The 27275-nt window shown below is 43.7% G+C and overlaps 1 protein-coding gene across 1 annotated transcript in view; it reads right to left on the reverse strand.

The window, feature by feature from the left end:
- Positions 1–27275, reverse strand: part of KDM5B (lysine demethylase 5B) — a 57308-nt gene that overhangs the window by 23807 nt on the left and 6226 nt on the right. The window contains exons 2-12 of the mRNA XM_082295996.1: positions 21090–21167; positions 19674–19796; positions 18636–18806; positions 12974–13108; positions 8416–8509; positions 7160–7263; positions 5607–5765; positions 4928–5047; positions 4317–4475; positions 3697–3878; positions 750–912 (exon numbers count right to left, since the gene is read on the reverse strand). Of these exons, the coding sequence (XP_082152122.1) occupies positions 750–912; positions 3697–3878; positions 4317–4475; positions 4928–5047; positions 5607–5765; positions 7160–7263; positions 8416–8509; positions 12974–13108; positions 18636–18806; positions 19674–19796; positions 21090–21167 (1488 nt within the window). The remainder of the gene's footprint in view (positions 1–749; positions 913–3696; positions 3879–4316; positions 4476–4927; positions 5048–5606; positions 5766–7159; positions 7264–8415; positions 8510–12973; positions 13109–18635; positions 18807–19673; positions 19797–21089; positions 21168–27275) is intronic.

Genomic DNA, 27275 nt, shown 5'->3' on the forward strand with positions numbered 1-27275 from the left:
CACACCTCAGGGTTAGGGTCAACACAGATCCAGCTCTCTCCAATGTGCAGCTGAAGGGGAAGAGAAATTGGGAACCTTAAAGTACATACTGTTGTTCATCTAAGACTGTTGGGGCTGTACAGTCAGCATGAAAGCAGGTAGGTCTCTTCCTGCATCCTTCCATTTTGGAGGCTACCAAATCATAGGAGACACCACAAATTTTGCTACTTTTTCCAGATTTTCCTTCAAGTCCCAAGGCCAGCTCATCAAAAGCCAATTAAGTTGTAAAGGGACATAATTCCCATGAATAATCTAGTATGGAATAAGATGAAATCTGATGAAAAAATGTTTTTTAAATACCTAAGGACTTATCCAGGAAAAATAAGAGAATGTGGATGACAAATAAAGGAAGAATGGGGTTTGGGCCCTTGACAGAAACTCTGTGCCAAAAAAACAGTGTCTGACTGAACAGACATACAAGAGCTCCTGCCATTGTTCCAAAGGTAAAGCCTAAACCTTCCAGCTGAGACACAGAAATAGAAATATCCAAGATGGATCTCCAGAGAAGAGTCTGCCAGTCGATTCCAAAGGCAACAATTCCATTGCCCATCTGTTCACACTGGCACATTTTACTGGATAAGGAAGATGCAACACACATGGAAACCACCACACCACCTCTGTAATAAAAGTGGCTTCAATTATCAGCTTTAAGTAGCGTTCCAATCAAAGAGGGTTGGGTTGGGGGAGTAGCACAGGAGTCCGACACATACAGGCACCCCGTGGGCCATCAAAGTGTTCGGGTTCATTATGGTGACAAGTTGGTGCAAGAGATCTGGCTGGGACTCAAATAGCTCTGGAGCAAGTTTCTTCATTACATCCTCCAGCTGCTCAGCTGCGTACCCTGGGGCTCCATACCACGTTTTAGGCTCCCCCCTGCAAGATTATTAAAAAAAGTTAAATATAAGCAAACTTTAAGTTACATTTTTAGTCTTCTGCTTTAAAATACACCATGTCAAAGGAAGGGCATATCACCAGGAAGGAATGCAAAGGTTCTGTACCTTCCTGAATCTTCACATTTTACACAGGTCCCTCTTCTCCAGACCTGTTTTTAACTGCCTACACTTCTGAGCAGGTACTTCAAATATTCTGGGGGAGGGAGAAAAAGTCTGACGAAGTCCTCAGTGAAGTTCTGCTGATTCCAGCACAACTTCAAAACATAAGCTGCCTGTCTTTTCCCATGAACACAAACTCCCTCTTGGGTCCAACAACCAAAGCCAGTTCTTTCTGTCTTACGCGTAACTGCCATAAAAGCAACACATAGGAAGTAGAAATCAAACTTCCAAATTATGCAAGACTTCAAGGAGAAAAAAAAAATCCATATCCAGAGTAGGAACAAAGAACTTTCTGCACCAGCTTAACCTGATGCAAGCCAGCTGAGAGAATTAAGGGGATGCAGATGTGTTCCAGCAGATACTGTTTCAAGCTGACACTGGCTCAGTGCAGCACTGAGATGAAAATGCCTCCAGGGCCTTATAAAGAATGAGTTTAGAAAAGGTATTTAGAAAGGAAAACAGACAGATCACCTTATTCCAAGACTTCTGAAGAGTTGGCAGACTAAAACTGACCCAACAGTGTTCTTTTCTTCCATCAATCATTAAGCAATTGGGAGGATTCCAAAAGAAAAGAGTGCAGTGTGAATCCAGAAGCCTATTCCTCATCCCTAGGAGCTCATTCCTGTACTCACACAGTCCCTGGGTCAGGGGAAGAGGGCAGCCAGCAGGACAGACTATGGAGGGGCAGTCACACACAAGGTATCACAAGTTGTTGTTACAGAGTATTGAATGACTTTGCAGCCTTGAACCTGGCCATCATCCCTGGGACAACTCTAGGAATCCAGGAAGACCAGCCACAGATGCAGCTAAAAACCATCCTGTGTCTGGACTGGGCTAGTCAAGAGTTCTGCTCCCTGACAGGTGCCAGCACCAAGAAATGGGTGACAGATACAAACTGTGCTAAACTTGGAGCAGGATATTGGAACTGGGGGTCTCTGGACCTCGGGGAACAAGTAACAGACAGGTCTAATGCAGGTGTTGAGGTGCCAGCAGCCTGAGGGAGCAGCAGTGGAGGTCACAGGCCTTTCTGCTCTGCCTCCTGACTGCTCCACATCCCTGCCTGTAGAAACGCTAGGAGCGGTGATGGCCATTCTTCCTCTGTTCAGGACTGACATCTTATTTATTTCCAAGCATCTTTAGAAGCAAAGATTTGGTTTTTTTTTTCCCTTTTACCATTTCTAGAACTAACATAGGACTCAGAGTTCTGTAGGACTATGGTCTTCAACCCTGGGAAAGCTCTGCTGCTGCAGCCTGGGTCACTTGGGATAAGCTGCTCACAACACTGCACCAGGACACAGGCTCCTCCAAGGCCCATGGGAACGCTGAAGATGGACACAACATCCCTAGGACTCTCCCAAGAACTAGTCCTGCCTTTTGGAGTCTTTTCAGAGTTTGGAGCACTGTCTCTGCAGAAGCAGGTTATTCAGACTGCTCTGGACAAGAACAGCTTCAACCTCAATTGCACATTGCTCTCCAATGCAGACTTAAACTTCTGCATTGAAGGGAAATAAGGAAGAATATCTGCAAGTGAAAAGACATCAAGGACTTTCCCACTGGAGGATAAATAAATGGAAAGCAAGTCAAGCAACTTTCACACGTGTCTGGATGTATCACGTGTGTGCACATGTACATGTATGCACTGACACCTTTCTGCCCTTCTGCAGACAATACTGCAATTGGGGGCACACTATGGAGGACAGAAAGCCATTCTAAGAACAGGGAAACTCTCCTGGAGAAATGAAATCTGTACTGCAAGCTCCTCTCCCACCCACAGTTTTCAGTCTGACTGAAGACTCAGACAATGAGGAAAAAAAAAAAAAAAAGCAACACATGACAAGAAAGATCATTTTTACCATGTAATCCTGTCACTCCTTCACTCACCCTCAAACATTTGTTTTCATAACAGTAAGCACCATGAAAGCAAGTGAATTAAGTCACTGGCTCTTGGGCTGCACTGCAGCAGCTGCTGTTTCAAGGAGCAGCAACTGAACAAACAACCAAAAGGGACCCACTGAACAGCAGCTGAGATGTGGTTTTACCATTCTGCTTGAATATGAACTAGGAAAGAGAAAAAGCTTGACAGGTTTCAGGAAGAGTGACAACCATAATCCAGACTCCAGAAAAGATGTTGCAAGGTGAGAAGTTCAAGAAGCTCAGTCTATTTAAAATATCAAAGAGATGGCAAAGATCTGTCCTGATTACAGCTGACAAGTGTTGGCTTGATGAGAGGATTTATGACAGCATGATCCATCTAACAGACAAAACGTGCCGGAACTGAGTTGTTAGCTGAAGTTGGATGATTTTTAAAAGAAAACTCGCATGGTTTTTAGTTTACATTGAGTATAATAAAACATTTGATGGAGTATCTGCTGCATCTCTCATGGATTTTTTAAAACTGGGAATGGATGTCTCTTTCCAAAATATGACCTCTTGTCCAAAAGTAAATCAATGTAGGAATTACACTGTCAGATTTGACCCTGCTGCAACAGGACAGCAATGGTTACTTCGGCTGAGCTCTGTGAATCTGCTTTTAGTCCACTAATTAAGGGCAATAGGGAAGGAAAGGGAGAGTGTTTCCTAGACTGGGTTTATTCCTCAAACTCACCAATGCAGATAGTTAATGGAATAGCTCCAATGGTCTTCTATATGCCAACAAAATGAGGAAAAGCACATTCCTACGTACAGCCAGGGCAATTTCATCCCACAGATGTCCGCAGTGATGTGAGCAAGCACAGACTGCTCCATCACAGGCATGTTGTTTAAATTCCAGCCACTATCAAGGTATTCCTGAAAATTGAACAGAATGGTCACAGGTTTATACAACAGGAAGTGAAAACCCCAGGAAGATAAAAGTGCTAAAGAGCAATAGAAGAAAAGCACTTTCCTCAACTGAGGAATATATGAAACAGGTTAATGACTCAAAGACTAAACCCCACATTGTCTTTGCCTGTTTCACAACCCTGCCCTGACCTGCTTTGTTAAAATGAGACCTTTATTTGGTTTGGAAGTTATTTATTAACTACTAGAATAAACCTGTGGCTTTGAATGGCTGATCACAACAAGTTTTATTTATTCAAAACCCCAGTGTAGTTCTCTTCTTCAAATACTCTGCCAGATACACAAAACAAGCACTTTGTAAACCAATTCCATTACTGTGCTTTGAACCAAGGAGTTATTAAATGTAAAACTGCAATAAAAATGTTCACAGTGAACTCAAAGACCTACCTCTTCTTCTGGTCTAACTTTAAACTTCCCACCTCTAACTGGGAAGCCACTGCCAAACTCCTTTGAAGCAATGTCAGCTCCATATTCCACTGTCACATCCTCTTCAATGGTACTGACAAGTCTCCAGAATTCTTTTTCAACCAGCTCAGTGGGGACCATCTAGGTATGAGAAGAAAAGGGAGCATGTACTGAGGAATCAGTAGATAAGCATGTGCATCAAAGCTGTCCCAGGGAGGAATCTCCATTAGCTTGAAGCTTTTCCCCACTTTAAAATTGTTTCAACAAGAGAAAAACAACTGCAGCAGAGATGTAGTTCCAGGAGATGCTGCTGCCCTGTTCTCTCAGGAGTGGCTGACAGTCACAGTTCTCTTCCCTACAGACACTTCTTCTGAAGTGGGAAAAAACCAAATAAAAACACAAGCAGCTGGTGGAGCGAGAAACCATGACACCAGCAAGAACCAGGATTCACTGACGTAAATGAGAACCTCTGATTTGGGATTTCATCCCATTCAAGACCAGAGTCCTTCCCTTCCTCCCTCCCCAGAGTTATCTATTTTAACTAACCACACAAAGTGAACTCTACACAACATCAGGATAAAGCAGGAACATACGTGTACTGGCATGTTAAAATAGTCTGACTTGAAGGCATCTGCCATTTCCCCGAACGTGCGGAGGGTGTAGTCTCGTGCTGCTTGTTCAAACCCAAAGGCTTCTTGAGGCTTGTTACACTCCTGCAAGTGAAAAGGCAATTGTTTCTATAACATATTAACACAACACTGTGCTCACATTTACACAAATGGGCTCCTGTAACGGCTTCTGAGGGGTAAGAAGGCAGGACACCACTGAAATGAAAACACTGTCCCACAGGGCAGAGTCAGAAGAAGAAACTCTGCTTGATTCACCAAATTATAATTTTTATTTATAAATCTGCATAAACATTAATGAATTAATATGCCTAATTTCTCCTTACTCTAATAGAGCTAAGCAGGACAAGATCCATAAACCACTACACTGAAGACCCAGTGAAACTCCAATTTTAAGTACAGAGGAAAGGTGTCAGCTAAAATCCAGAATGTTTTTCAAAGACACACCAATTTTTGGCTCAAAACAGTAAGTGTCAGCTTTGCAATACGAAGCATGCCCAGTCTTCATTTTAGCTTTACCTCTATCACCTTGTTTGCACAACCTTAAATAACAAAAAATTATATTTTCTATTCCTGTGATCAGTTTAAAAGAAACCACGAAATACATATTAGCCTTAAGCCTAACTGCAGTGATTTGTCAGATTACCTGAGCCAGACACTGGGGACACCTCCAGTCCCCTTTGGGAACATCATGGAGGGGTGGAATTAAACAGAAGGTGTGGTAACTGTCATCACAGCCATCACACAGCAGGAGTCGGTCCTCGTCGTTCCCGCTGCCACACAGGAGACACACATACAAATCCACCTGCAACACAAAATTCCACAGTGGGAATGGGAGCATTGAAGGTAACTCAGGGTGAAAGCAGTTTGGTAACTCTCATCTGGGACACTTCCCAAAGCTTATTTTTACCTTAGCTCTGCAATGGAAATGAGACAAACACACCCTGAATGTTCTTTCAACAGTTTAAATACCTCCCTCTGTAATTTAAGAAAAGACCACAAGAGCTGCAAGCCCTTCCATGCATTTTTTTTCCCAAATGCCAGAAGACTTGACCGAGTGCCAGGATAGCTCACATCAGCAGCACTGTGGCCTTGGCAGGCATAACCCAACACCTGCTGGGGGCTCACAAACCCTTTTCCCACGTGCAGCCTCAGGTGTTTCATTCCCCTCCAAGACCAATTGCATTGGAAGACAGAAATCTGGAGAGAAAGGGGCTCCTGTTGCTGGGAGTGCTCCTTGTTTTCCCCAGAGAAGGCACCAGAGCAGAGCTTTGGGTAGGGGGGCAGCTCTTAATTCTGGTAGAGCAGCTCCTAAGCCCCAAGGAACAGGCACAGGCACTCCAACCTGGGATGGGCTCTCTGCTCCCTGTCCTACATCCAACTCTCACCAGCAACAGCCTGGAATGCTCTTCCCAAACACAGAACAGTCATGAGGACAGGCAGAACCTCTCGCCTTATGGTGTTAAAAAAAGCAGCAGCATCTCCTGCTCCTCCCCACAAGCTTGTTTCTTTTGGGGGGTAAGGGTGTCAGGCTTCTGGTATTTGCACTCCTCCTTCTCAGGTACCAGCTACAGGTGTGGATTGAATGAGAACATGTTTGGCTTTAGGAGGGACCCAAGTCGTGGCATGGGCAGAAACCACCTCAGCATTATCTTCTCAAGAGTGAGACAACTACCACTGCCTTCAGGGAGTGGTTTTGGGGGATAGTTGGTGGCATGTGGAGAGCTGGAGCAGGAACAGGGCTGGTTTTGTAAGATGCATTTGAACAACCAAGCTTCCAATTTAGTGCTGAAATTGTGGAATTAGGGGCAGGTCTGTGGAAGTGCCATGTGCCACAGCCTGCACGGAGCTCCCCTGGGGTTAAGGAGCAGTGGAGAGGCATCAGGTCACACAAGAACCACTTCCACTGGACTATGCATTCAAAATGCTTATTTTGAGACTGTATCTTGGAGACAGAAAACAAGTTACTTTAGTTAATGAAACTTAACCCTCCTGTCATTCCCAGTCTGTAAAGCATGAAGCTTTGGCAGTGTTGATACTGCAGCAGGCACAAACACTGCTGTGCTTCAGCCCCGAGGCTTCAGGAAGAAGACAAGAGTCCTCCATGTGACAAAGTGACAGAAGGTTTTACTACACAGCCCAGAGAAACCCAGAAATGCCTGCAAAACATGCAGCTGCAGGAAGGCAGGGGGTACTCACGGCATTGGTGGGTTTTTTAGATCTGACTTTGGATTTGTCCTTCTCTGGCTCCCCAGAAAGTTCTTTCTTCTCAGGGAGTTTCACCACACTGCGCATTTCCTTCTCTGGGCAACAGAAAAAAAAGAAAGAAAATATTACAAAATGTTTCAATGCTTAGTATTCCTTGTTATTGTTTATTTATTGCTTGTTAGACTGCATCCTACCAAGGTATTTGCTGAATTTTTATCCCCCCTACACTTGTTTCAGTCAGCATAAGGCAAGGCTTGAACTCCTGCAATGCCTCCAGAAGCCAGTGTTATCCAAAAATCCCAGCACACCACCACGAGCCAGCACTGGCTATCACAGCCCACAGTTTTTTACTATTTTATATGCCGTTTCAATTAATTTTAATTAAATTATGAGCAGCTTCATAAGCTAAGGTTTTGTTTCCATGTGATGTTAAAAAATGTCGACAAAGAGCTTCTTCCTTCTGCTCTTGGGGGAGGGAAGTTAGTACTTAGAGACTCCTTGAAGAAAAAAGAATCGAATTCCAAATCACCATAATCTAAACAAATTATTGAAAAAAAGATTTTGAATGAACAAATGGGACTGACAGATTGCTCAGGTAATCTGAATTATTAAGTAGTTGTAAATTGCTCCTGTATTTATTTGGCTAAATTATTTATCAACAAGCTTATTCTTCCATCTGAAGGCATTAAGTATTGTTTCTCAGTCTCAAATAATTACTTCTTAAGGAGAGAACAAACTCAGGACTGTTGATAACAGCAATTTAATCATATTATGGGGATTTTATCATTAAGCTCAAAACATACTATCTTTTGCTTTCATGAGTTTAATTTCCTGTTTTCAAATCCAAATTCTTTCCTAAAAGTGTCTGATATCTGATACACTCTTAAAAGAGTTTCTTCTATTTAAAGCTCATGGACTGATGTTATCTAAAATACAAAACAAAAACATGGTTCCAATCTCATTTCCGATTGCTCCAGAAGAGACACCCAAGTTTGAAAAATTCTAAGTTTTTTTCAACTGAAAATATCTTCTTCAAGAAAGCTCAACTACTTACAAGAAAAAAAACCCAAAAAATATTTCAAACCCATACAAGAACTTTTTACCGTAAAACCCAATTTTAAAATTAACACTAAGTTGGATTCTTTTGTAAAATACTTCCAATAGTTCCGACTGCTGATTTTAACTCTGGTTTTAAAACGTGTTTGTACAAAGTAACAGAAACTGCATTCACGCCGTGTTTCACTCACCACCATCACTCTTTGGAGGGGCACAGCCCATTCTGCGTCTCAGATTGTGGGTTCTGGCTTCTGGAGGGTCAGTCTCAGTTTTAACATTGGTTGCCTTTAAAAAGGGAAAAAAAAAACATCCTTAGCTCAGTAACATCCTTAGCTGGAGGACTCTGGTTTGCCACTTGTGTTTGGGGAGATGCCCACTGCCAGCTGATCTCCCGGCTGCTTGCCCAAGCACAGAGCGATGAGTTTGGAATCTCAAGCTGGCTGTGGGAAAGGCTGGCCATGGGAGTCCTGACTAAACAGCTTCTAAGGTCCCTTCCAATGCAAACCATTTCATGATTCCCTGGTGTGAGACACAAACACCTCACTGAGGTACCACAAGGACTTGAGACTTGTATCCCGCCTTGTTCCAGGAAAAAGGCAGAGCCCAGGTGACAGTCAGAGAGAAACTCTGAGGACTTCAATTAAACTCAGAACCATTTGATACTTACAAACCACTACATCTAAACAGGCACCTGGAGTTCTGATATATTTGTCTTCAATTATTTACAAGCAGTTCAGAGAGAAATAATGCAGGTGTATTGGGTTGACCCTGAGTTGATGGACAGTCTTTAAGACCAATTACGCTTCTCACAATTTACATATTTAAACCGCACAGAAAGGCGGGACTTCCCTTTTGGTCGGAGCTCGCCTGCTGGGAGGTGGGGGCTCCGGAGCCTCCCGGCCCCGCCGGGCCGGGCCGGGGCCACTGCCCCTTTCCCCCTTTCCCAACGCTGTGGCACGGTCCCTGGGTGGCTGGGGGGGACTGCCTCAGAGCCACAGGCAGCTAAAACCAGCCATGGACTGCTCACAGCTAAACCCATCCAGCGCGGCTTCTGGGGACCGGCGGGTCCCTCTCCTCTCCACGCGGGGCCGGCGGAGTCAACGGGAGCCGGCAGAGCCTCCTGTCTGCAGCCAGCACACTTCGTGCTGAACTGAAGAAGACACCACGCAGCCAGCAGCACAAAGGGAGCGAGGCTTTCCCCACCATAAAGGCTGAACAAGAACACCCTTCAACATGGCGGTGTCAGTCAGAGAGAAAGAGAAGTGAGTCACATGGGACAGAGCTGAGCATGGCGACTGGGAGAAAAGAGGGCGGTGCCACGATTCTGGCGGGCAGCTTAAAAGAAACCTTCTTGCATGCCGTGGTAAGAAATTGTAATACCACAAACTGTTTGTCTCTTTAATCCATTTGAAGAACATGGGGGGATGGAGTATCTTCGTGTGCCTGTGAAGATTGTGAAGAATGCCGATGCCAGGCTTTATAGTAGCAAGAGGCTGTTAGAGACTTGTGGCAAAGAAGAGCCTTTGTGTGCAGGCCAAAAGAACTTATCCTTAAAAAGATGAATAACCCCATGTGATGGCCCATGTTTTGCAGTGTGAAAGAACTGTGAGATTTTTCATGGGAGAGATGTTCTACACACAGCAGATTGTTTGTTTCCGGGCGGATCTGCTGTTAGTGGCAGTTTGGGAACCACGTGCAACTGAAGGAAAAACCCTTTTTTCCCTTAAGCATAAGAGAGAGACTTTTCAAGAACTGGAACACTGACTAACATCCCATGTTCTGTTATCCCTTGTGTGAGCTAGGTAAAAGGAGAGAAGTGCTGGCTGGAGGGGGGGGGGGGGAGATTTGCTTTAATTTTGTTTTGTTATTGTCTCTTTACTTTTAATTCTATTAGTAATAAAACTCTTTCATTGTACTGCAACTGTTTAAGGTTTGTGCCTGCTTTGCTTTTCTCCTAATTCTTATCTCACAGAAGGAAAACAAGTTAGTAATGAATATTTTGAACCAAAACCACTACATTTAATTGGTGTTTCTGCCCGGTTTCGAACTCAACCCGCTACAGCAGGGAACAACATGGAAGACTTGAAAGCAAATCCTACAAAATGTCCATGCCAATAATGATACCAGGATTTGGGTTTGCTTTCAGTGGGACCCATTAAGAAACAAAGAAAAGGAACTCGGTGCTTTCACAGATTTTCTTGTACTCTTGAAGAGCAGAACATGCTCCAGTCTCCAAAGCAGGGACCTTTGTTGGTACATCGTGGAACTTTCAACACAGAATAATGCTCTTCCATTTAATTCTTACATTTCTTCCCTGAAGTTTTGAGATAATGGGAGAACAATTCTCAAATCCCTCAGTGTTACGAGAGGATTCTCCAACACTGTATTTTTTAAGGAAATGAGGTCATACAACAAGTCAGTCACTCTCAGCCACCCTCTGAAGCCCAAAAAATGGGATGTGTGGCCCAGGTCTAAGGCAGGACTGGATACAGCCTCAAGTACTCCATGGGGTGGGAACCGTTTATTCAGTCTGGGGTTTTTTGTAGGTGTTGGTTGTTTGATTTGGATTTTTACAGAGCTGACATGACTTCCTCATCACTTTTCATGTTCTCTTTGCCCAAATGTCTCCATCAGACCAGGCAGAGGTCCCATTGCTTAAGATAAGCACAAACAGAAGTTGTTCACTGTGTGCAGCAGTTCTGCCTCAGGGCCAGTGTGCACTGAGCCTCAAGTGCAGGGACAGAGCCCCAACTTCTGCACCTTCAGCTCCTCTGAGCTGTGCCTCTATTTTGTGCTTTAGCTGATACTGATCTTCCTAAGAGCAGCCCTTGGTTTGGCCTGAGCCTTTTATCACTTCAAGTCATCTCACTTTCACCTCCCCAGCACTGTTGTGGTCTTTCACACTGAACTGTTCTACACCAAGCACCTAAAGCCTTTGCATTTCAAAACCAGCCTAGACAGTCACTGTCCTTTTCCTTTCTCATTATGAACATTTTCTCCTGACTGTTTACTCCCCAGGTGGGAAAGGGCAAGGTAAAACTGCGTGTCTCACAACTGCAAACTAACGCTTATCCTACAGGCCACAAAAACTTACAGTACTTCCCTGTGGTTCACTTCTTTTAAATGTTTATGGTCAGCCTTTGAAAAGCAGGAAATATCAAACTGGCAAACATGAGAATGAATTTAAGATTCACAGTTTAAGACACAGACAAATCCTTTTATATCTCATTAGAGCAAAAACTTGAGACGTGAACCAAACGTTACTCTTTTGCAACCAGGTCAGTGCAAATGCCAACTGCTTGGAGCTTCAGTGTTGAATAAAATGGATTTAATCACCTCCTCTGACTGCACTGACATGGAACAGCAAAGTTCACATTAACAAATCCTAACTTTGGGAAATTATTGTCTTAAAACATTACAGCTTAAGCCAGCCAGTCCCTGTTGCTCAATTCAGCCTTAGCACCGTGTGTTCCAGTTATGTTCTTAATTAAAGATTTTCCTTCCACAAAAATGAGGTGTACAACATCAGTGATGCTTGGGGCAAGAGCTGAGAGGGCAGCCTTGCCTTTTGGCTAAGGATGAACCGTTGGTTTCCCCCAAAATGACAAAAATGTGCCCTCTTTGTCAGTGCCATCTGACACCACTTCCAGAGAAACAGCCAGAATTTTAGTGTGTATTTGTCCTGCTGTCAATTCTAAAGAGACCCGTGACAACAAGTATCCTTCAACCACAGGCAGACACTTCAAATGGAAAGTTTCAGCCCAAACTACTGAAGTTTGCTCGGAATTATAAAACCACTTGTAACCAGGTATTTGAGTGGAAAGGCTTTAGAAACCCTTAATTGCAACTCATTAACTAAGCATAATTACAGGCAGAATTTGCAACAGCTAAGCTGTACCATTCGTACTAATAAAGACCAAGACCAGAACAATGGGAGTTAATAAGAGTCTGAAACAAATTGTGACCTTCCTAACTCATGATGTCACCACTAATCAGACCCTCTCCTGGGAATATCCTCCCCTGCTCTTCATCTGCTCAAACAAAAGAAATAGGAACTCTCTAGAGATATGATCATCAGACTGGAAAGGCTGGAGCCAAAGTATTACTGTTTTCCAGCAACAAAGGAGACACGGGATCTCCTAAAATATGTCTTCACAGAAGATACTGAGATATAACCAACACATTTCATGCTTATCCAAACAAATATTGTTTCTTAAGGACATGTAAGATTGTACAAAACCACACTGACTTGATGGTATACATTTCTTCCTTATATTGCATGGGTAAATTAACACAAATTGATAGAATTCAGGAGTGAAAAATTAACTACAACAGCGCTAATGTTAAAACCAAAATCTTCCCCGCTCTAACACCTGGCTTCAACTCATGAGAGACGAACAGAAACCTTCCAGCACATTTAGAGACTAAGTGCTGCTCACTGACTGAGGAACAACAGATCAAAGCTGCTTCATTTCCAGAAGCTGTCACCTGTCTTTTCATCTAAGAGCCCCACAGTATCCACAATCATGCTGAAAGCATAACCCTACTGTCCACAACCACGAACAGCTTCCACAGCAGAGCCTCCCAGAACTCCGAACCTCAGTAACACACTTGGTAAAGCATCAGACAATACTTACCCACTATTTATGCATTTATACATGTTTAGGTACCCCTGCCAAAGTGAAGCAGCTGTGCCTGTGCACACACACACACGCAGCGCTGTGCTCAGGGTGCCCTCAGCACGCTCACCTCGGGCGTCAGGCGCTTGGCGCGGCGGGCGGGTGGGCAGCTCTCGGACGGCGGCACCGACTGCCGCTGGGGGATATCGTGGGGCTTGTACTCCTTGTCCTTCGTGTCACTGCTCAGATCTGGCTTCTGCAAACACTGAGGAGACAATTTGATTACTTCATTTCTACCTCCACTTGCAATACAAACCTGAACAATTTCCTGGCTCATGGAAAGAACATAGACAGGGCCCTAATAATTCCTGTGCTGAGTTAATAAACAGCATGTATGACAATGGTAACATTACCTACCTGAACAAAGCACAAAATCACTTTTTCGTATCACTTTAGTGACTACAATAGCCATAATAAAGGATCTTAAATAAAGCTGAAGTCATCCTTTAAGTGTTAATGAGCACCAAACATTTCTCTGAGTGGAATACCAAGCCTAACTCTTCTGGCAGATGGGGCCTTTGCAGACTGGGTCACCAGCACCCTGGAACTGCTGAAGTGTCCTAACGTTGACTGGCTGTGATGCCAACATACAGAGCAATATTACAACCTATCAAACATCCCTGTCCTAACTGAAATACAGCTCTGTAATATGGACACTGCAGGAGCTCCCTTCTTTCCATGTTTTGGAGAGGACAACTGCTGCATGAATTAAGGGCAGAAGGGAAAAGATGCAAGAACAGTTTTAGTTCTTTCAAGCTGCTGAATGAACACATTTAATTGCTGAAAACTGTGCATACCTCTGGCAAGAAACAGAATAATTAATGACCATTCCCCATTTGTCAAGCCACACAACACCCAGTAACAGCAGACAAAATGTAACAGTTTTTAATGAGTACACAACAAATCCTACAGAAAGAAAAAATCTCATGTTGCCAGGAAGTAATTCATGAAATTGCTGGATCCACATTTCCCCAGTTCTGTTACTCTGTTCCCATCACAAGCATTTACTCAGCAAGAGAGAGCAGTAAAGGACAGAGAGAACCACTGCAGTGGTGTGAGGATGATGCTGCTCTATAGACAGCACAGCAAACATACTTTTAGAAATAAATGACAGCCAGAAGGGGGGAGGGAAAAGGAGGAGAAAGTGTTATTTTTGAAGAGAAGTCTATGCAGAGAGAATGGTGTATTTAACAAAAAAGCAGTATCAGTCAAGGGCAGCAGGGTGTCATTAACCACCGCCCACAGACAGTCCACCACACTGATCAAAGAAACCTCCAGAATTGCTGTTTGCTTTCAGACTACCTTCAGTCCTAGACTTTGTAAACTCTAGATTTATACTCTGAAAGCAAACGGCTGACTTAATTTCAGCATTAAATACACAGTACCACTCAACTTTGCAGCTCGTGCACACAAGCAGCGAGTCCTGGCTGATGCTCAAAGGTTGGGTCTGGAGCCCCAGAGCTGCAGCTGCCTCTTCACGAGAGCCTGGTCCCTTAAAGCTCCCACTGGAACAAGAATCACAGGATGGCAGAAGGGTTTGGATTGGAAGGGACCTTAAAGATCACCTTGTTCTAAGCCCCTGCCATGGGCAGGGACACCTTCCACTACACGAGGTTGAGACCCATCCAACCTGGCCCTAAATCCTTCCATGGATGAGGCATCTACCAAAGCTGAAAGAAGATGATGTGACATAACATCAGGGAAAGAAAGCAAAAAATAACCGTTTCTCAGAACAGAAAATGGACAAGCAGAAAGAGCAAATGAACAGGAAAAGGTGGAAAATGAGAGAACAGAAAAGAACTTCTATAAAATCTGGGTCCTTGAATCATTTCCTCATGTGAAACCCAACTTATCAGAAAAAAAAAAGAGTTTCTACTGCTTCTGATAACAGAGGACATATGAACCTTGAAAATAAAGCTCTGGAACGCAAACAGCTTTTCCAAAACAGAAGTGTAAGAAAACCTTGAAAACCAACAGATTGTGTCTGACTTCAGTGCAGTGCCCAGACAAACAAAGAAAAAACCAGAAAAAAACCCAAACAAACCCACCAAAACACAAACAAAAAACCCCACAAAAAATCCCCACAAAACAAACCAAAATACCAAAAGAAAAAAACAAACCAAAGAAACCCCAACAACAAGAAAACCAAACCCCAAAAAACCAACTGAAACCCCCCCTCACCCCCAAACAAAAAACCCCAAAAAAATCCCACCAAACCCCACAAAAAAAAGAGCACTCACTGTTCCTTGAAAGACATCAGAAGACATTTCTTAAATAATGATGTTTCACCAACTATTTAAGCACAAACATTTCCCAGTGCCTCTGAAACCCGAGGCAAAGGCAGTGGTATGGAATGGCTGTTAATTCACAATTTCAGCTGTACCAAGAGAACACCTAGAACTGTTCTAAGGATGAGAATTCCTCTGTACTCCCTTTACTCCTGCACAGACCTGATCAACTGTCTTGAACCAAGGGCACAGCTGCCATCTCTCTTCCCAACCAGGCTTTGGGGAGGTTGAGCTATTACCAACCATTCACCAGGAGCTCATCCCACACACTGTGATCATGATCTCATTATATTCCAAGAAGATGGTTGCACACATGATCCTTGAACCCTCAGGGGTGGCAGAGAGCAAGTTAAAACCCATCAGCTGAGGCCACAAAGGAGTAGCTCCTTTAGCAGACAAAGGACAGAGCAGGAATTGCCACACGGCCTTCAGGATGTCAAAAAGATGGGGGGGAGGGGGGAAGGGATACAATTCATTTCCTCCAGGTTTAGATGTTTATTAGTAGTAATTAAATTAGTAGTAATTTACACAAAAGCCAATCAGTCAAGCCTGATACTTGCAGAACACAACTGGTTTACCCCAACTACATGTCCATGGGGTCATAAAAACCACCAAACTCCAGAGGTGCTCATTTTTCTCCAGGAACAATGAAGGGTGCCAGAGAACTGTCTTACACTGAAACATCTTTATCAGAGGCACACGCATCTAAATCTTTGGAAATAAGGCCACTAAAGCCTTAGTTTGGAAAAGAAACCAGATCCACAATTACTGAGTCAGCTGGATTCACTGACAAACAGAAGTAAAACCACCTCGAGCCGCCCAAAATGTAGCTGCACTTTAACTCATGGAACATCTGGGCAATGCAGTACAGAAGATGCACTGACACAAGATTCTGGATACCTCAGTTCATGCAGGGGACACTTCTCCCTCTGGGCATACAGTGTGACTCTCTGGGATGCCACGCAGTTACCACAGCTGGGAAGGAGAGGTACAGGGGTAAGAACCAGTACCAACAGGTTCACTGCAACTACTCCAGGCCTACAACACTACAAACACCCCAGGCCTGTCTAGTCCAATTTCAAGATAAGAAGAAAATAAATACCCCCTGTGGAGAGCTGCTTTGGGTATTAGAAACTGGCTGGTTTAAGGAATTTTTGCTGTTGGACTGAACATGAGCTTTAATAAAAACATGCTTTCCCCTCTATTCCCCTCTGAACAGCTCCAGAGAGTTTCACTATTTCAGCATGTAGACAGAAATAGCTCCAGCTGGAATATCTGTCAAAATAACTCCTGAAGCCAGTTTAATATGTATTGAAGCCACACAAACAGTTAATGCTATACACAGATCTAGATGAGATTAAAGTTATGGCACAGTCATTAGTCATTATTAGTGGAAACGACATAATTTCGTATTTTTGGCCTTTGCAGGAAAAAAGGCAACAAATATTTCAAGTATTACCAAATAAAGAAAAAAAAAATCAAAAGACTCAGTGAACACAAGCACTAATCTTGTCTGGATGATCATCAGAGCTGTGTGAAGAGCTTCTCTCAACAGGCTATTGAAGGAGGAAGCACATCTCCAACTGACAGCTGTCACACTGAACAGCTACAGCTTCTCCAAAGAACAGCTCAGGTTCTTAGATTCCCAGGAAAACACTGAACAGACACACAGTAACGGACACCTACACAAGAAGCATCTGGGTAAGCACCACTTAATAAGAACATGTGAAAGGAAGCCAAAAAGAATCTCATTTGAGATGATACTCAGAAAACATACTGCAAAACAAACTCACTTGAAAAATAACACTGTCAGGGGGGAAAAAAAAATCAAATTAGAGTGAAAAGTGAGCTAAATCCAACATATTTCTGTGAATTCTCTCAGGTCATTCAAAAATCTGTGTCTACCACATATAGGAGGGGAATATTTTAACTGCCTGAGGAGGGGAGGAGCTAAAAAAAAATCAGTTAACCTTACGTGTATCACTTGTCTAGAATTGCCTCCACATCGCTTTGAACAGATGTCACGTGGCCATTGCAAGACAGAGCTTAAAAAGTCATTTAAAAAGAATGTCCTCATCTAAGGAGGTTTTCCCTCTTCTAAAAGGGTTTAATACTGAGCAAACCATGAAGTGAGTATTAACTGCGTGACAGACGCTCTTGTGAAATTTCCATTTCCAGGATACTATGGTACCACGTTCACTGTTTCACAACTTTTAATTAGATCTTTCCCTGTGCAATGGTACCTCAAAAATATGGCAGCGAAGACAGGTGTAACAAACACACAAGCTCAATAAAAACCCCAAAGAGAAATCACAATTTTCAGACCTAATACAAATGCCAAGTTTTCAACTAAATGCCTTTAGAAAGTGGTGCTGCTTTCCATTACTTAACAGGAATGTTTGAAGGAAGCCAAAATATTTTTGATCTAGCAGTTTCCTTAGCATGAAGATTTTTATCTTCAACTCAATTTTGTTCTTATCCTGTTTGCAAAAGACCCCCTTTTCTGAAGGGCCAGCAGAATTTAGCTATTCTTCACTGAGAAGTGATTGTCACTGCCTAAATAAAAAGTCTAATTCTAACTTCTCTGGACTTACATCAAATCCCTCCCTCATTTTAGTAGCTTTGTGTAAAGGCCTGTGTTGATTTCTGTACATGGAGATATGCTTGTAACAGGATTAGGGCATTTATTGCTTAAAAAAGGTCAGCACTCCTGTCTTTGAAAGATCATCACGGAAAGAGCATTTCAAAGAAATAAAAATGGATGTTGACAACTGCAACCAATCTTGGATTTCCAAATAAATGACTGCTGCTCTAAAAGAACAGAGCTATTCCCCATTAGAGATTATATGGCCTCCACTCTCAATCAACCCTGAATTTTGGTTTAATGGCCAAATCAAAGATTGATGACTAGGAAGGATGAAGATTTATGCTTGGAAAAAATCCCAAGTCACACTTAACATCACTACAGCAGCCAGGAAGCTTTCTGCAACCTGTCCCCCTTAGTGAACGTGCCACAACACTGCCATGGCTTGGCACAGTCCCTCAGTCACTCTAGGCATGTGACACAGAACCACAGCACTTGTTGTGGCAGAGAGATGGACCTGGAATGTTCCATGAATATAGAAGTACTTGGCATTACAGAAATCACTGCAGGAAGTCTAAATGTCCCTTATCACGAGGCTTCTGTAAACTGGAGGGAGAAAATACCAACAGATACTGTTCAAAGCAGGAGTCAGAGGTCACGTGGAGGACTAATGCTAAAAACTTCACCTCTAATGAAAAGTTTGCCCATGGCTTTCTGAACTGCTGAACACAGCATCTGGTCAGTCACCTGCATGACACCAAGCACGGAATGCAGCTTCACAAACACTCCAGAAATTAAAAGAACCCTCGCAGACTGGCTGCTACCTTAAGTGAACTGCAGGTGGTTTCAGCACAGCTTACCAAGAGACTCGCTCCTGACTGGAACAGGTTGTAGGGGTAGAGGATTCGCTCGTAATGCGCACGGATGTGCGAGCCCACAGCTTTGCCAGGAGCAAAGCCCATCCTCGTGGCTATTTTGGTCCATTTTCTCTCCTTGCAAACTACATCAAATCCTCCTTGTTCTGCAACTAGCTAAAAAGTGAAAATAAAATAGTCACATATTTAATGGCAAAATTATCACGTTCAAGGAAAAAGGCAGGACAACATCCCAATTGACATTTTAACCACAAAAAATACAGATTTAAAAAAACCCCCATAACATTGAAGTTGTTTTAAGGCAATAACTGGAACATATAAAACATAACCTATTCAGGAATTCCAAACTTGTTGGATTACTTTACAAATAAACCAGCACCTCTGTTCCATGTGCAAACAGTCGCTCAGCCTACTCTGAGAACTTATTTGGCTGCAATTTGTCACTTTGTATCCCAACACAACTTTCTAGCACGGGACACTCAGTTCTTTTCACTGGAAGAAGTGCTACAAAATAAGCTCAAAAATTCCCAATAAAAACTGCCCTAAACATAAAGAAAAGAGAAAGAACATATCCTTGGGGTCAGAGAATCCCATCTCTTACTATCAGTATACATGAAATTCTCCACAAGTTTAACAAGTTTCGTCCTAAAAGTAATTGGATTTTTTTTCTTCCATATTCTAATGGAAAATTTTTTTCTCTCACTTTTGTCATTGTTCAGGAACTTTCTCCAGTTAAGCCTAAGCTTATTCTTGACCAGTACACCCAAGTTCAATTTTAAAGAAGAGCTGTAAATTTAAGGTGATCTAGGCTCACAGGAAAACTTCCATGATAATGTATTACTTACTTTCCCTGATAATGTATTCTTACTCTTACTGTCCTATTAGCTATGTTAGCTTAAACAAAGGAATACTTTTTCCAGCTTAGATATACCCCAAAACCTCCCCTGACCAGCTGTGATACCATCCCAGGAATTGAAGTAACATAGCAGCTTTTCAGGACAAGTTTTTCCATAACGGTCTTACTCTGTTAAGCTGAAATAAATCCAAGATCTTCCTCTCCACATGTGGAATTTTCAGTGTGCATCCCTGAAGCTCCCAAAACTTTGCAATCTGGTCCAGAAAATTCAGCTTTACACGAGTTTGGGCCTGAAATCAACCAACCAAACAAGTGAACTGCATGCTAAAAGCAGATGTAGGTTTTGTACCCCAACATTTACAGCACTGCAGACTCAGCTGCCTGCCCAGCTTTGCCCTCTGCAGGAATCATTTTGCATTTTCCCCCTCTCATCATGTGGAGAAAAATAAATTCCATGCAGATACCATTGGTGGTATCTGCATGTTTCCTTGAGTCACCTTTTGTTACCTTTTACTGCACTCAGAAAAGTACTTTCTGAGAACAGCCAAAAGGTAAGTTATTACTGCTAAAGACTCCCTAAACCAGCTGCATTGTCCAGATTTGCTGCATTATTACATTAATTACTGCAATCGTTTATTACAATTTGGTTTATTTGCAATAAACCAAAAATAAATCAATATTAAAAAAAAAAATTAATGTTTTTTTTTTTTCCTGTTACTCCTTCTCACTCCCAACTGTGTTTGTTTCACTTTTAAGCACACCAATGGGTCAGGGCAGGGAAAGCCTGGCTGGTTGCACAGCAATTACCACAGTAAGATCACTGCACTGCTGCTATGTAAGAGCAGTAACTTAAATTTTGACACATTTTATTTTCAGCACATTTTCTGTTCTTAAGGTAAAAACTGGCCATGTCTGTACAGATTAGCTTGTCTGCAAACTCCAGGGAGCTCTGAACAGCCTGTGGTCACACAAATCCCCCTCTTAGCATTCTAAGCCAGCATCTGAGCCCTTCCCCAGCACTTCTCATGACCACGTCAGGACTTCAGAAACCAAGAATCAGGAGAATAATTAGGCACAGAGTCACCATCATCCCAAATGGTACCAGCACTGAGCCAACCAGAAGTCCTCACACTCCCCTTTAGTGTCAATTCACTGAAGCAGTGAATGAAAGTGCTTGTGAACAGCAAATTTCCACAAACTGAATCCAGATTTTGCAATTGTTTCTTCCAAAAGGCTGGCTATTTTTAAAGCACTCCAAGTGTTTCATCTCTTTTCCTTTTGAAAGACACTGTATGAGTGCAAAACACAGACACAGATCTATGGCCCTGGACAGTTTAACTACTTAGAAGCACCTGTGTGGAAAAGGCCTAAATTAGGTTCCTTTTTTAATGAGCATTAACATTATTTTTATGCCTGGAATGTTTCTAACTAGGTTCTGAAACAGATGGATTTCCGTGCTAATTAGAAATTGCTGTTCGAGGTCCAGAGTGCTGTCAGCTCATGGCCAACTGTGGCAAACATCACCTCCCAAAAACACACTGACACATGTGGGAACCGAAGTAATGTTTAGCTTTCCAGTTTACCTCCAGTTCATTGAGCCTCTGGATCCTCGGTGTGAAGTGAAGCTTGTCGACATCGCATGCGAACGGAGGCTGCCAGTCCTGGAAAACAGAAGGGTTCCATCAAAAGATCAGGAAAAGGAAGGAAATTTCTGCAATAGTCAAAAGCCAGATGAGCCTGAAGCATGAAGAGCCCCCATGGCCTCCAGAGCCTCCTCAGCCCCACCAGCACATGGAACTTGGCGTGGTGGGGGCTCAGCAGCTGCACTCTGACCTGTCGGGGAGCCAGGGCTGTGCTGATACCCAAATCCCCTCTCTGGGAACAAGTCAGAGAGCAGGAATGGTGAGATACGTTGAGTGTCATTGTCTACCCCTTGGAATACTTCACTGTGCCTCAAAAATAGGTAATGGAACCCCCAAATCAGGTACACTTTGGAACTGAAGACTTGTTCTGCAATGTAAGCCTCCACAGAATCATGGAATCATTGATGTTGCAAAAGCCCTTTAAGATCATCAAGACCAACTTCTAACCCACCACCACCATGTTCACCACACCACCCATGTCCGCAAGTGCCACATCCACACATCTGAACACTGCCAGGGATGGTGACTCCACCACTGTCCTGGCCAACCTGTGCCAATGCCTGACAATTTCCTTGGCTGCAAACATTCAGGAAGAGCTGGAATATGACCAATTTAAAAAAAGATTATTATTACTTTAATAAAATACCTGCAACTGAAGTGTTATTTATAAACACAACTATAAAGCCGTTTTATCTTTTAGATCTCTGACATTTACTGCACATGCTTGGTTTGGCAATACACGACTTCACAAAACCAAATTATATTTGATTTAAACTTGACAGGAATTTATTATATATAAAGTTATCTTGTTATCACAAATTACAGAATGAAGATAATGCACAAGTGAGCTACTGCCAGTGTAGTAGGACAGGAGTAAGACAGAGCTTTGCATAAAGAAAAAGATCAACACTGGGGGACTGAGACAACTGAAGTAAGACCAGCATCATAAGCACATATTTTTTATTTTAGATTCACAGAGAATGTGAAAATTAGCGCAGAAAATAAATGCTTTCCAAAGCAATTATCTTACAAACAAACATGGAGCAAGAGTCACTGAGAGCGTGGTGAAGCTGAAGAGCGAAGAGGGCCACCAATCCATACATGTTACCAAGCTGGCATTGACTAATCCAGACCTCAAAATCGGTAATAAAGGTTTTCTGATCCTGCAAGGCACTTGCAGCACACAACTTGACAAGGCTGGCTGAAATTAACATTTGAATTGGCAATTAGACAATGGTAGGGGGTCAGGATGACAAATTATCCAGAGGACACTCAATCCTCAACCAGTGGGACACATTTCTCGATTATTTTCCTGCTTCTAACCACAAGATTGTCTGGTGCCCAATGACATGTTCTTGAGAAAGCCAATAACACTAACCCTTCTTTTACTGCCTATTTTCTATGCCAGAAAACCAAATGCAATGAAACTATCAAGTCTGAGGAAGAGAACTGACACTCTTTTCTAATATCTTGTTTGATGAATCATTTGGGGCCCTCAAGCTGTAAGATGAGAAGCATAACTGGGAACAGTTGGGCAGGATTTGAAGTATTGTACTTCAACAGGACAAATCTGACTCTCAAGCTGAACCAACTGGTTACATCATTAGTCACAACTCCAGAGTCTGCTCTGTACCAAAGACAGGGAGACAGGAAACAGGCACCGAGACCAGGAGGGAACACAGTGGCGATGACACACAGGACCCTTGAGACATGCTGGGGACTGAATTAAACTGCCCAAGGGAGAATTGTAGGGAGCTTTGCTTAGGCCGAGAGTAAATGAAACCAAGAGGGCTGTGCTGCCTCACTGCTTTGCTAAGCAGTAAGCCAAGGCTGTCTCTGGGTGGACTGTGCATTACCCCAAACCAGATCCTCTAGTAAGGCTCTGCAGAGGACAAGAACCAGCAGTAAGATGAACAGGGGCAAGAATTCAGCTCACGTAGGCAATGACACCTGTCACCCCTCCAGGCTGCGCTTCAGGGCTACCACTTGCAGTTACTGCACTGGCAGCACGTCAGAGAAGCCAAGCAAGGGAGGGGACAGCACAGGAGACTCTTCTGGTCAGGCCACATGTCTGCTGGCACAGGCTGCTGCTTTGGGCAGAGCCCAGAGGAAAGCCTGCATGCCACTGGGCACAACAGGAGAAACAGGATCCCTACCTGCTCCTACAGGCTCCAGCTCATGCTCAGACTAAAGAAATCCAGCTCCAAGGGTGCCTAGGGCAGACACAGACCCAATCCATGTCAGACAGCATAGAGCAGGCTAGTCCCCTCTGCTTATGAAAGTAAATGAGGAAATTTATGTGCATGATCTTAAAGAAACAGCTCATCCACAGCATGGCACCTGAAACATCCTGCTCCAGAATTAGCTGATTATCCCCATGATCTCCATGTGTCTATTTATTAGTGACTGGTGCATGTTTGGGGACAGTCTTTCCTGTTTGGCCAAAGACACTGGCTCTGGCAAAGCACCAGTCACCCACTGCGCTGGAAGAGTAACACGACACCAGACAACACAAGCTGCCACAACAGGCATTTCCTACACCCGCAGCTTTTAAGTTTACCAATGATTGAATGACCAACACACACCCCAAGACACCCTGATGGCACATCAGCTGTTTCTCAAAGATAAGCTTTGGGAGCTCCATTTCTTCAACAGCACTTTCAGTAGGTGACTTCAGCCTATCAGGCAGACAGGTTCATCAGCCAGAAACAAACATTTCACAGCCCTAAAAGTGTTTCAATTTTAGCAAGGAGAAAGTCATTGGAAGAGCTTCTGCTGGGTGATGGTAAATTGGCTTAATGAGAGGCAACACTGGATTGACTCTGGCTCCTGAAGTTTTGAAGCAAGTACCATAGAATAGGCTGAGTCGGAAGGGACCATCGAGTCCATCAGGATCATCACGTCCAATTCCTGGCCCTGCACAGACACCCCCAACAGTCCCACCCTGTGCCTGGGAGCGTTGTCCAAATGCTTCTTGAACTCACACAGGCTTGGAGCTGTGCCCATTCCCTGTTCAGTGCCCAACCACCCTCTGGGGGAAGAACCTTTTCCTGATATCCAACCTAAACATCTCCCAGCTCAGCTCCAGCCATTCCCTTGGGTTCTGTCACTTGTCATGAGAGGGAACAGATTGGTACCTGTCCCTCTGCTGCCCCTCATGAGGATGCTGAAGGCCCCAGTGAGGTCTCCCCTCAGTCTCCACTGAACAAACCAAGTGACCTCAGCTGCCCCTCACGAGGCTTCCCCTCCAGACCCTTCACCATTCTCGTGGCCCTCCTTAGGATGCTCTCCAATGTCTTTTTTATATTGTGGTGCTCAAAAGTGCACCAAGGACTTGAGGTGAGGCCGCAGAAGTGCAGGCAGAGCTGAGGGAAATGAATGCCATATATAATATATCACATTAGATTATTATAAAACCACTCCTGGCTTTACAAACATACTACAGCACGTCCTCTGAACACAAACTGTGTCAGATGACACTGTTACAGACCCACAGTCATCCACCATCTGGAGAAATGACAACAGGTATAGCACACAGTCCATCCTGACTGTCACTGAGTCATTTTAAAGTCACAACAAGTTTATTTTGGATCATCCAAACTACTTAAAGTTGATATAACCAATAAGGATATTTATCTTTCTCTATTCCACAGTATGGCAAGTTCCTCAAGTCCCAAACAAGATACTTTCAACCCTTCTTTAACGAGTGTATTATTTACTCAACAAAAATCCTGGACACATTTTGAAGCACAACTTACCAAGCCAAATGCGATGCTCACTTGCAGGCCCATGAAAAGACATTTGTGTGTGACAGAAATGCCTTTATGCACCTTGGAAAGGCAGCAGCACCACGAGAGGGAGCTTTGTGGTGCAGGATTCATTTGCAAAGCTGCTGAGCCACATGAGGAGCTTTGCTGGGGAAGAGACCAGTCACCACCCCCAACTTTCCAGGCCCACTTCCCTAAAGCTCATGCCTGGGAATCAATAAGACTTTCCCTCTCCATCCAGCTCCTCAAAGGAACTGGTTTGGATTTCCCTGTTTTAAAAAATGAGTAAAAATGTTTAAGAAGTTCAGTTTTAAGTGTCTTTCAACAGTCATGCTGAGCACTAAGATTAAGTATACACAGAAAGCAAGACAACATCAATTTCCTAAAAAAATCAGGAGTTCTTACTCCACCAGGACTCTTCATCTGAAGTGACTCCATTGTGTTCTGTTGTCCATCCCTGACTGTTATAAGCCTGCAAGGGACAAACAAAATCCTGTGCCCACCTTAGCCTGCACTTGTTATAAACCTGTCATCAAATCCAGGCAAAAATGAGACTGACTTCAAAATTTCAAAGTCTTCTATAAACTTGAGGGACAAATCCAGCTGTGCAGAAGGCACACTCTAAGGATCACATTAGTATTTCAAGCAGTAATGCAAACTACAAATGGTCAGCAGAATTATTTCTGTGATTTCCATATTCCGGCTCCTAACTGAGCTGTTCCAGGGATGTCAGGCTTCAGAGCATTGCATTTCAGCTGGCAAACCTGCACCTCACCCAAACTCACTAATTAAAATTTAACCGCCCCCACCTCTGTGAATTCAAGGGAACAAGAAATCACCACTCTCCCTGGTAAGCTGTTCTACAAGTTAGTTGGCTTCAGCTTTTCTTCTTCCCTTATCCTCATGTCCTTTATAAGCAAATCCCTCATCTGCTGGCTGCCAAAGCAGCTATTCCTGAATCCTTCCTGGAAGAAATGTTTCAAGACATTTTTCAATAAACAAATACCTTTTTCCTTCTCTTTACAGAACCAGCTTTCCAGTCCTGCAAATAAGAGGGTTTTTTCCTTGGGCTTTTTCCTGAAGTCTCTTATATTTTTTCAACATCTTTTGAAAACTGCAAGTAGCATTTTACTTGCAGTCTCTCCCATGTCAGACACAAGAAGAGACAGCCCTTTCATTATTTTGCTAGACAGCAGCTCATAGTAAGATCCAAAGGAATATCTTAGCAATTCTTGCCAGAGAAACACATTCATTCAGCGAACTGCAGCAATTCCCCCCTTCCTGGGATGCCCACCCTGTGAGCCTGACCTACATTCTTTGTTCCCACATCTATGATCTTGCCTTGGCAAAGGTGTTCCATGATTGCTGCCTCCGAGAGGAGGGGAGCAAACTCGGTGACTCAGAAGGTCCCTTTCAGTCTCCTGGTTTTATGACTACATTAAAAACACACTTGGAGCTCAGATGGCAGAATCCACACAAACCCATTATCACCCGGCAGTGGGTCAGCCACAAAGCTCCTGTCTAACGGGAACTAATCCCTCTGTGACCCTGTTAAAGGCTAACATTAGTTGGGAACTCCAATCATCAGCTAACCCAGTTTGTGATGAACAGTCCTTCTTTGGTCATTCCGAACGGAGGAGATTTTTCCATCAACCCCCCCGAATTCCTCCTTGCCAAGAAGGGACCCTGGGTGCACTAACCCACCTTATGCACAGAACTCTCCAAAAAGAAGCCTGGTGGAGTAGTTCTTATTTGAGACAAAACTGGGCTCTGTTATGTACTGCAGACTAGCAAGCGAGAACAGACACAACCACAGATCCTTCCTATCCAAGAACCACAGCCCAGGATGAGTGTACAGTGGGAATCACCTCTCTAGATCCCAGTGTTTCAGTGCCAGCTCCACACATGGACAGAAATAAAGGCTCAGGTAAGCTGGAGATGATTCTCAAGCGTCAGGGCCAGCTGCCTCTTGGGACCCAAAGGCAGAGAGAGGACAGAAACTACACACAGGGTTTGAACCTCTAAACTCAACAGGCAGCCGGGCTCACACACAGGAGATGCCAGGCTCCTCTCCATGGAGGCACCTGCATGCAAGGAACAGATAAACACCACTGTACCAGCAGCACTGCAGGTACAGCTGGGGATGGATGGAGTGCTGGGATCAGCAAATCCCAGACCCCTGATTCACTTCACAGCACTGACTCTGAAACAGAGCATCCATCACGACTGGGGCCAGACCCAGCTGTGGGTGTCTGAGGGTACCAGACCCCAAGAGCTGCTGCCACCTCCCCTCAAGGCACAGGACACCAGGGTCAGACCTTTGCTCTAATCCCCAGGACATTCCCGGAGTGTATGCAAC

Source organism: Coloeus monedula (genome assembly GCF_965178545.1).
Source record: "Coloeus monedula genome assembly, chromosome: 23".
NCBI classification, from domain to species: domain Eukaryota; kingdom Metazoa; phylum Chordata; class Aves; order Passeriformes; family Corvidae; genus Coloeus; species Coloeus monedula.